General features: G+C 39.9%; 1 protein-coding gene across 1 annotated transcript in view; it reads right to left on the reverse strand.

Annotated features, from left to right (window-relative positions):
* Positions 1-665: 665 nt before the first annotated feature.
* gpr153 (G protein-coupled receptor 153) overlaps positions 666-11,649 on the reverse strand; it is a 48,119-nt gene continuing 37,135 nt past the window's right edge. The window contains exons 4-6 of the mRNA XM_080445314.1: positions 9,634-9,823; positions 6,888-7,072; positions 666-4,424 (exon numbers count right to left, since the gene is read on the reverse strand). Of these exons, the coding sequence (XP_080301440.1) occupies positions 3,582-4,424; positions 6,888-7,072; positions 9,634-9,823 (1,218 nt within the window). The 3' untranslated portion in view covers positions 666-3,581. The remainder of the gene's footprint in view (positions 4,425-6,887; positions 7,073-9,633; positions 9,824-11,649) is intronic.

Raw genomic sequence — 11,649 nt, forward strand, 5'->3', positions numbered from 1 at the left:
ACCACTCAAACGCGACACAGTAGACTACCGGTGTGATTTGTGTTTTGCTCACCACCAACAAAGCTTTTCTTTATTTCTCTTCTGTAGGTCGAAACCTTGACGACAAAACAAGCAACTGTTGTTGGCATTCGGTCTCAACATCATCCTTCTGTCTCCAGCATCCAGTTATCTTATCAGGCTACTGCAACCAGGGTTTTTTACCATTGTTTTACAGGTGAGTAATAGTGGAATTCTGAGGAACCAACCCGGATGTCCGTGTTGGTCACGTAGGCCTAAACGAGATTTGAGACAAGAAGATGTAGGCCTACAGAGAGATTCTGTGGATCACAGGTCCGTAGATCTTCATAAACGTACAAATTCCAAATAGTGTCTGTGTTCCGTTGTTTAAAATAAGTGTTTTAATCTCGTCTCTTTATATTTTGTACAGACAGATAAGTCTACTCTACACAAATGTCGGAATCCATAAAATAATCTATGCAGTCTTCATCCAAGGCTAGTTCAATGTCAGCTGAGCTCACTGATGATTTCAGAAACTCCAAACAAATGAAATGTCTTCCCAGGTGAATTTAATTTTAAATAAGTAACTTGTTCATACTTTTAACAAATCCATCATCTGAAAAACAAAAGAAAAAAGAAAAGCTAACATTTAACATTGTTCATCATTTGGACAGTCATACATGTTTGAATATGTTACAAAATTAGATTCTGATATTAAGCAGAAGTCAGAACTCAAAGCTCTATAACTTGGCAAAATTCAGGGAATGTAAATTTGTCTTAAAGAAAGGTGTAGCTACCTAGGTGTATATGTGTATATGCCTACATTAGGCCTACCCACCCAACTGAATAGGTTGCAGCAAGTGTGAGCAGAGGTGCACCATACAGTAGCCTACATGAGAACCTAAACAGAAAGTAGACTTTTAATGCATGGCAAAAGGATATGTTCAGAAGTATATACGCCAAATGCGAGAAACTTCATAAACTGGGATAATAATAGCAAATCTTTTTTTCCTCAACATAAGGCTATCAAACGGTTAACTTGATACTTTTCATGTCATATATCATCACTCTCAATAAATAATTTCTTTGCAAACTCACACTTAACTTGTGCAAATACATTCATGATAAAATGTTACCTCTCTGACAGGGGCCAACTAATGGCCAGTATTTTTTTATTTGTGTATGGAAAAGTAATATGCATGTCACGGTTATCAAATTGTCACATGCGGTTTGTTGATAAAAAAGAAAAATTAGAAAACGTGAGGAAGACTGGTAAGCCTTGATCCACATCAGCATTTTCTGTCTTCCAAGTTAACTTCTTTCTTTGATTGCTGTCCATTGGCAGTGTTTGATGAGGGTGGGGAGACTGGAAGGCATAAAGGGATATTTCACTAATAATTCACCACAGTATAAGTTATAGCTGTAATTGTTTCCCTCAGAATATTTCTGTAATGACCACTAGACATTTAGAGATAGGTACCATTTTGTTTCAACATGAATTCCTGTGCACTGACTAATCTATATAAAATAGTAAACTATATTTCCCCCCAACAATATCCCTTCATGAGGCTTTGAGTCATACTTATTTTTTATCAACATCATTCCTGAAGGTTTTAATCAACACAACTTTTCGTCGTCCCCTGGATGGTGTCAGTCATTGGATTAATTAACACAAAACACAATTACTCTAAAACCAAACAAAGTTGCGCAAGACTGTTACATGTCTTCAGGATGTATGAGGAAATGTATAAAAATATATAACATTTTTTTAAGTGTCCTTAACTGAAAGGGACTCATTGTACAGGGGCTTTTGATGCTACATAATAAAGCTCATTGAAATGTAAAACTATACCCATCACTGTATTTCCAATAAAACAAAATTCCTTGGTGTCTGTTCAACTTAGCAGAGCTGATGTTGACAGGACTGCACGACTGCAGATAAACTTTCATTATTGAATTCTGACATACTGGCAATATTGTCTGTTCTAATTTCAAACAGAATGCTTGCCTGTTGTTTTGTGTGGTTGTTCTTTGTCTGTTTTCTGTTAATAAAATAACTTGTCTTGCAAAAACTGCAAGACAGTGTTTAATAATTGTGATCACAATATCTAGTGATAAAAACTGGAATATCATTTTGGCTATTATTGTGCAGCCCTAAAGTGTACAGTAATACAGGGTGATGCAAGATGATCGTGGGCACAGCTGCTGCCACTGTAACTTAACCACTTAAACCCTATACTCTGTTGACGGGGATCCCCCTGGGGTCTACTCTATACTTGGCCCCTCCTTTTCCCTCTACACCAAAAACTGTCTTTGTAGAAAATAAATTCATCACAAGCTCACAACAGACCGTGTTGTGAGCTTGTAGATCTGCTATTTTCTGTGAATGTTACCCTATTTTCTCAGACTGTCCACCTATTAAGACAGAATGCTAGGGTTCATGCGGTTAATGTATGACAAACCAAAAAAACAAACGTCAAATCAAAGTGTTGTTAAGCAAAAAGAGGACACCAAAACTAAAACATTTAAATAATAATAATAACACTGACTTTGCTCAGCAGAGTTTAAAGCTCTTCATGTGGAATCGGAATTTGTCATAAAGCTAATATAATGTTTTAGGCATTGGGGAATTTGTGTTCAGCTATACCCTCCTGTTTGTACACAAGATGTGTACAAACGTTTTGTGTTCCTAAATATTTCAGGTGTTGTGATTAATATTGATTAATACACGTTCTATTTCATATGAAATATTGTGATCAAAGTACAAATTCTTCTTCTTCTTCTTTAATCCATGTCCAGTGTTTAAGACTCCTGTCTCTGAACCCACTTGTGTCACGTGCATTAAATTCCATCAATGTGCTTCTGTGCTACTGCCCCTATGCTGTCTCCCTCACATTTCTTACTGTCTGCCACAAAAAAAAGTTAAATGGCCATTGTCCTTTTGTAAAAAATAAAATAAAATGAAACATAGAAATATCCCAAAGAGGAACAAGGGCAGTGTTAGCCTTCTATACCTGTAGATTGCTCTTTTAAAAAAAGTGTTCATACAACAAAACACGCACCCATTGGAGAAAAACACCTCTTACAATATGAATCTCTGAATTGGTGTCACACCTCCCCCCTACCCCCCGCCCCGCCACACATTTACCAACCTTCCCTTCAAAATCTTTGATAACATTTGATAGGGAATAACATCAAACGGCAAAAAGAAGGTGTGGGAATGTTCATTCAGTTGAAAAAACAAATCAGTTATTTGTGTTGGTGCTGGAAATAAATGTTCTTGCTGGATAGTTGGTGATGGAATCCCAGGATCCTGCATGATTATTTTGCCAACCTTAGGCTACTTACTTAATAAATGTCAGGCCGCTTCAATAAATGCAAAATCTTCCAAGGCCTTTGATATTGTATGTTATAGGAAGGTTGGTCCCTTTCGAGTGGTATATACTAAAATAAATTAATGGCAAAGTTAAAAAGGCCAAATAATCCAGTATCTCATATTACCACAAACACTAATATTCCAGTGGTAATTGTAATGATAATAACTTCAATAATAACAGCTATATGAATAGGTAATAACTTTTGTTTTAAGAGGTGGAGCCTACAGAATCTGATTGAAATGTTATGTATCCCGAAGATGACGGCGAAGGTGTGCTCACAAAACTATTTGTGCTTCCTTTGCTCTCTGCCTTGTTCAGGTGCTTTTGGTGGCCCCAGTCTGCCACAGCCCCAACCTTGACTCCAAGGCCTGTCCTGGAGTTGGGCCTGTGAATCGAGTACCCTCCAGTCTGGCTTTGCCCAGGGGAAGCCGGCTCACCTTTCTGTTTCCCCTCCCGGCAGCCATTAGAGCCACAATCCCCGGGACTCTGCTCCCCGGTGCGTGGCCTGTCCGGTCTGGGCGAACTGTTGGGAGAACTGCCTCGGCTTCCGCTCCTCTTGTGCTCCGAGAGGCGACGGAGCGCCTGTGGCTCACACTCAAAGTCTGTGAGCAGGAAGTGTGGCAGGAGCACGTTGTGCTGTTCGTAAACATTGGGGATGAGAGAGATGGCGGAGGCACGGCGCGGGCTTTTCCTGGGGCTGGGCAGTGGCGTTTCGTCTATAAAGTTTATCACCTCGTCACGGCTGAAGCATCGCAGCTCTTCGTCGTAGCCACCACAGACCACACGGGGCAGGTGGCGGGAGTGGTGTACACTATCCTCGGAGCGCCGACGCTTGCGATGCTGGTGGTGGTGGTGATGGTGGTGCAGCTGGCTCTCCTCGTGGTAGGAGACCAGGCTGTTCCTCCGTCTCTCGTGGCGCGGAAAGCTGGAGCTGTAGTGGGCCGTCGGCATCATGTCCTCTGTAGAGCCCCAGCGGTGAAGGTAGGAGGGGATCTGGTCGCTGGTCCACATGTCGGTTTCGTCGTGGGAGTATCTTCTTGTAGGGGGCACCTGCTCGCAACACACAGAACCAACACCTTCAGTCTATGGGTTAGGCTACTTTATTTATATTTTTATATTGACATTCATGCACTAATTCTACTACACCAATGAAAAAAGTTTGTCTGCAATGTGGCACCGCAATATCTAACATCTAATTCAAATGAATAATCAGGTTACTACGTGTAGGATTCCTTCATTGTTATGTTGCTGCCAAATCATCAGTGATAGCATGTAAGTTTAGCCGGAAAATGTAATATTTCACATCAACAAGCTATAGCCCCAATGACTCACTTTGTGCAATCATTTGTGTAATCTTTCCTGAGATTTCAGGTTTCCACTGAAGGCCTCTTCCTCTAGCAGTGTGTTAAGTTACCTAAGTTATCTACATATGCAGTAAGCAGAAACATGCGTTGCTCCTAAGGCAAAGCATGTAACATGGGGCTACAATGTTAGCAGTGGTCGAATTGTAATGGACCAATAAAATTATATATACATATTTTTTTAAATCCTACATGTAGCAGAATTAAGTCTGATAACCAAGTTGTTGAGTGCTGTTTTTTAATGATCACACAGCTGATTTTGTTTGGTTGGGTTAGGGTTAGGGTTAGGGTTAGGTTTTTCTTTTTTGTTGTTGTCCCATTTGCTTATTCTCTATAAAATATTATATCATCAATCTAATTGGTAAATCTAATTGGCTATATGTCTATAATCCCCAAATTGATATACTCACATTCCACATTGTTCTGAGCACTATATAAGAAATGTAGAATTTGTCAAGGTGGAGTCAAGAAGCACAAGACTAATATCAGACTGCCTCCCTGTGGTGGCTTTCGGTGAATACAACAAACAAACAAAAAGGACAGCAGACGATACAGTAGCAAGGTGAGTGCAAGGGCTGAACAGCAGAGGGCAGCAAAAGCATTAGAATGATTTCAGATGCGGGCAGGAAGATGGTAGAGAAGCAGTAACAATAACTCAACTGATATGAGGCTTCATTATTCTGCAATCAAGCCACTTGAGAAGTGCCACAGCAATTCTTAAATGGAGGCGTTACTTCATGTTTACTGTAAGTGATTTGTTGATTCACAGTCTGAGGATTTTAACACCATGCATTGGTGGCAAATGTAATTGGATCATAGTTCAGACAGCCATCCTATTACCAAAAATAAAAAAAGTCACATTTGTTTTACTGTTACAACTATGCAATGAAGATGTACACACATATTACAATAATAGTATTATGGTGATTTGCATGGTTGACGAGGCATGGTGAATGAAGTGATGGCCTCACACGATACTGTGACTGCTACTGTATACATCTCTGTTTCAAGGCTTCTTAAAAGGTCACATGGGTTGGGATCCTACACAGAGGTTGGATTGTTCCTGCTGACAAACATCACAGCAATTGCAGTGTTGCATGACTGGAAGCTTATCTTGCTTTTAATCAATTAAAATAATTGGTTTCGTTTAATATCCTGTAGTCTTTAACAAAGACAACCTACATAAACCTATCCTTAGAATAAGATATTATAATTCAATAATATCTAGACCTATATCAATACACAGAAATATATGTATACACTATATATGCAATACCTTCTGTAACTGTAGGCTATTGTATTGCACATTATTCTAGTCAAAGTAAAAGTATTCAAACTGCAGGGAAACTGAAACCCAATTTGGGTTTGGGTCTGTGACAAAGATGACACAGTGGTAAGATGTTTTTCAGGGGACGAGTATAAGTCAAGTGATGTGTGGCTTAACCCTGAAGTCACATCTCCACATCCAGTCTTCCAGGGCAAGTCCAAGTAAGTGATAGTAGTTTCTCTTAAGTGCAAAGAGATGGCAGCGAGTCTTTATAAAACATGCCATTCACTGCTGTGTTTTGAGGAATAGTTTGCAGTGTTTGTAGTACTTTCAAATTAACAAAGAGGCTTTAGGAATCACCCTAGAAGATTGCATGTTGGAAACAAGCTGTTGGGTCAATGCAAGCTAAAGAGAAGCATTTCACAGCTCTGCAACTGACTGGATCCAATGGACCCAATGCTTTAGTTCAGAACATGAGCAGACTTTTGTGTCGCTTTCCGTGAAAAGTCGAAGGGTCCCTGAAAGTAGAAGGTACGTCAGTTACTAATCTCTTACCCTCTTTGAATAAATAGGTTGCCAATAATGTTGATCGTCCATGGCAAGTAAATGCTGGTTGAATGAATAAAGCACATTTAATATGTTGGTAGATCTACTGATGGTCATATTTGCCAAACATTAGTCAGCCAGAGTATATTTTAGACTCACGTCAAAACATCACAAAACGTCAAATGATTCTTGAAAATATCAAGCAAGACCAGATATTACTGTAACAGGTCCACAGAGGCCCTTTTCATCATGCACATTAGCAATGTAGTGTCACTGGACAAAAAATATTAATAGATCAATCGACCATGAAAAAAATGAAAGAAATCAATAGAAATATACCTGCAAATACTGCATTCTATCTTCCTGTAGTTCCCTCAATGGATAACCTTGCGGAACCCCCCTTTCTAAGGTTGAGAATTCGTACTTGGCAATACGGTCTACCGTCATGATTTCAGGCGGCGAGCTATAGTCATATGGTCTGTCATATATTAAGTCGGCATGAATTCCTCCGTCTTGGCTGTTTTCTGCAAAGTGCAGAAAAGCATACGCGTCAGGATTAGAGAGCAACGGACTCAAAATAACACAAGACAAGACAGACAGACAGACGAGTAGATAAGAGTAGATCAATTGATTGTTCTCTGTTTGATATTTCTTTTTACATTAATGGGCCCAATCAGTAATTTTTGGTGAGACTTTAGGAATTAAAAAAGGGGGTTGTCACTAGGAATCTGGATATTCAGATTGGAAAAATTGCCAAAATAGATGGTTCTGATTTACGAAACCCTGACAATAAGTATTAAATCATATAAAGTAATGTAAAGGTTAATTATTATTACAAATACACTCACTGGTCATATTTACTTTCCAAAACAATTGCTTTCATATAAGAAGTCAATTGGAGGTGGGTGTAAAATGCCGGAAAAAAAACATAGTTGTTTGCCATAAAGGAATGGAGCATGACAGTGGCAATTGCACAGGCAGCTTGGCATGCAAGTTGGTGTCTTTGGAAATAAAAATAAATAAACAACCCTGATACATACAACTGTGCTGGGTTATACATGGAAAGCCCTCTGGAAAGAAACAGAGAACTGGCAGTGTTAATTATCACACAGAATGTCAGCTGCCCTATGCTGTTTTATATGCTGCCGGCTAAACAAGGAGCAGGTACAGTAGCAGGGAGCAAGCGTTCAGAGGGATGGGGTCAACAGGTTTGGCATGTTAAAACAAACGGGAGGGACAGGATCTGGGGTTGAGTTTAAACAGTGGCATTAGAGAAAAAGAATAGCAGTTAAAATACAATATCCATTGATTTACATGAATTAATCAACAATTGGTGTGATGGCAAATGCCAGTTGTCTACTAGTCCAAATTATTCCAGTCCATAACACCCCTAATGATTATCATGTGACCTAATTGTTGGACCAAACTATGTTGAAGTGTCTGTGATTCTTTGAGTAAATGTTAGTTTCATTCTGGACCCCTTGGAAATGTTTTTTTCCCCCCCTCACTTCTTTGATTAAAGAGCTAAATCTTGGGACTATAATATACAGTATATTTTCATGTTATATGACCTGAAAACCCTGAACTATAGGTTATGTCCCCTTGTGACTAGAGGGAAATATGACCATCATGATAACTAGAAAGTGCTTTCCAGCTTAAGTTAAATTGTCCACCTTGGGTTCTAACAAGTCTTCCTCATTTATTTTAGCACCCTCGCCATCCATGCCATTCTAGAGAAAGATGTCCCAGTTTGAACGCACTGAAGTGGGGGAAAAAAGTTTAAAGAAAATAAAGATTTTTAAAAAGATAAAAGAAAAGAAAGTAGAAAAAGGCTTGCTAGAAAGTGTCCTTTTTCCAGTGATATCATCCAAAGCAGTTTCTTATTTCCCCCTTTTTTGTTTTTATTATATCAGCATTGTACAGCAAAGCATTTGGAAAGGTGCACACCACTAGAACAGAATAGGGTTTAAATACAGTATATTCTAATGTATGACTTATTATGATTTATTATTAACAGACACTTCTTACTTCAGTTTCATCTCCTGAAGAAAAAGGTCACATTATAGGTCACATGATAACATTTGACCACTTCATCCAAAACCCAAAACTGCACTAACAACATAATGTAAACAATACAACTGTTCGAAAAAGCGATATGTTCTGATTTCCATCCTAAACATCAGTCTAAAAACTAGGCCTTGGACCACAGCCTTGAATCCTTGAATATCATACAGTTTTTGCCTAACTCTAGCTGCTGCTAGCTTCATTCTCCTCTGTACAGCCAATCCCTGGACAGAGAGGTAACAATTTCCCCAATTGCCCCCAAGGGAATAATGAAGAGTACCGTATCTTACCAAGAGAATGCTTCAACTAGACAATTAAACTCCATGTAATTCCAGTAGCCTAAGACAGTCCAGTGAATACTTGTAGGTCACCTCCCACAACATGAGCAACTCTCCCCCTCCCAAGGCAAGAAGCTCAGAGAGCCGAGCTCTAATCTGTGATTCAGAAGCGTAGCCTGCAACTTGCTCCACCTGTCTACATGAAGTGTTGTTTTTGTGCACTTTGAGATTTATGTTTGTTCAACCTTCTACAGTAGTACACCAAATTATATTGTTTTGGGTATATGTTGTAGGGTAAGTTTGGAATCATTGAACATAATACCACAATATAAATTCATGCCGGGAAGACTTACTATCACAAAGACTATACCGTTCTTTGCTAACAGATACTTAATGGAGCTGTAAATCCTCATGTCCTCGAAGAAGGCAGGACATTCTCCACTCCCTCTCTCGCTCTCACTTCTCTCAATTAAGGAGATAGCCATACCCAATAATCCACCAATTGAACTGTCTTAGGGAATAGGAATCACGAGCCACAGTTCCATGCAAGGTTGGACAGGAGGAGTAGGAGGGGGCAGAGAGGGGACACTGCAGGAAAACATTCATCAGAGGCTTAACCCTATACTTCGCTGCACAAAGTTGTCACTCGCCACAAATAACAGATTTTTAAATTAGCATCGTGAAAATCTGTTATATTTGGTCAGCGAAAATGTTGTGCGACAAAGCTTTCAGCTGGACTTTACCCTCATCTATGTCGTCGTTGGACATGATGGCCACGCATTTCTCCCACACCATGCGGACATCCGCCCGGTAGCGGTCGCACGCCCACAGGAACATCGGCAGGAGGATGGACTGGATGATGGAGCACCACAGCACGCAGAGCACCATCCAGTTGTAGGAGCGATCGTACTTCAGGCTGGCAAAGCTCACCACCTGGAGAAGGGCAAAAAGAGGGGTGGGGGTGATGGTAGTCATTAATTATTTGTATAGCACTTTTTCTCTGTGTGTATTTTACACCTCTGCTTGACTTGCCACCATATAGAAAGAGACAGAAAAGAGAGGATGGAGTGAAAGAGGGAAGATGGATAATCGAGTCAACGGGAAATACTGCGCTGGGGGACTGTGCTACATTTTAGATGAGGTCAGAGCTGGTGCTTTCTGACTTTACCCTCAATTGCTCAACAAGGGGGAATCCGCCCTTGGACAGGGAGATATTGGGCTTATAAGTGTCAGGCAGGGCTGCTAGTGAACCAGCAGTGTCCTAGCCAACACCAGGTTATATGAAAGAGTAGGTCGACCACCTTCAAGTAAACCACTGCAGTAGTACTAGTTATATTGTATTAACAATAACATACTCTACCATATAGATTGGTTAAAATAAGTTCCAGATTGCAGCTTTAAAGCTACTGCCTGAGATTTGGCAATTGCAAGTGTTCAGACTATGCTAACAATGGCTCTGCTTCCCAAGGGCTATGCTGTTATCTAAGCCGAAGTAATCAATCTTGCAACACAATTTATAATTGGCACAATATGTTATCGCTTATCAGTATTGCCAGAGACAACATTTGAATGAATCCATTTATTCTTATAATGACTGATAATGAACGGACACTTCCTGGGAAGTAGTCGTATCTAAACAAATGACAGTGGGGACAGCAGGAGGGAAGTTTTCACTGTGAGATATTAAATGCTATAAAGCAATATGGTATATCCCTGAGAATCAAGAATCAAGATGGGTTTATTTGTCACTCACTCATACAGGTACAAGCAGCAAAATGTTCCACAAATACTGTGCTAACACAATAATACAACAGAACAACAATATACAATTTCATAATAATGAAATAAAAATAAAGTTAAAACTACTGTTAACGGCAGTTATGATTAAAAAAAACTCTTAAAGCAGGTATCAATTACTTTTGAACAAACTGGAATAACAAATGGCATGTTGTACACCCCTTCCACATAAAAGTGCATAGTTTAATAAATAAATAATAATAAAACGCACTGCGAACTTGTAGAACGGCTGTTTTCAGCATGCGACACCAGCATGCAACGTATACATCAAGCCTTACTCTAAATGCCCTAATGTCCCACATATCTCTCTAAACCTTCACTAAGGTAGGGAGGAGGGAATACATGAAACACAACCCTGACCCAGAATCAAACCCACAACTTTGCAGCTACTGTATGTAGTCTGAGCCACCAGGCGGCCATATTTGGAGAAAAGGGTGGAGCAGGGGAAATGCGTTGCTCCACCTCTATCCTTATCGCTGTGGTAGATATGGTAGCGACCTGGCCATTAGATAGAAAGCAGGTGTAAGACACTTCCACATTGGCTTACATTTTCAGACCGGAAGATTCCCGCCTGTTCTGTTGTGAGGAGGACATAACAATCTGCCATACAACACACCCAGTGTGTTCTATGAGTTGAGAGCTTGCCCCCCATCTCCACCAGCAAATATTACAACACAACAACGTTTCAATGCTGTTAAAGTTGCCCTTTAACAACCACTGTCAGAGCTATTATAAACACGACCACAGGAACTCAACAGAGATTATTATCTGATATTCAAAGTGGGCTATATCATCTCCTCTCTCTTAATTTCTAATGCTGCAGAATATCCTACAGGGCTTATGTGTTATAGCTTGTTCACACCGGGTCAGCAGCATGACGCTGATCAAATCCGAGTCATCATCTTGGAGGTCACCTTCCTCCATATCCCCTTGTGACAACCACATATTGACATACATCTGTG

This window comes from Gymnoscopelus braueri, assembly GCF_963280865.1.
Source record: "Gymnoscopelus braueri genome assembly, chromosome: 12".
In the NCBI taxonomy this organism is placed as follows: Eukaryota; Metazoa; Chordata; class Actinopteri; order Myctophiformes; family Myctophidae; genus Gymnoscopelus; species Gymnoscopelus braueri.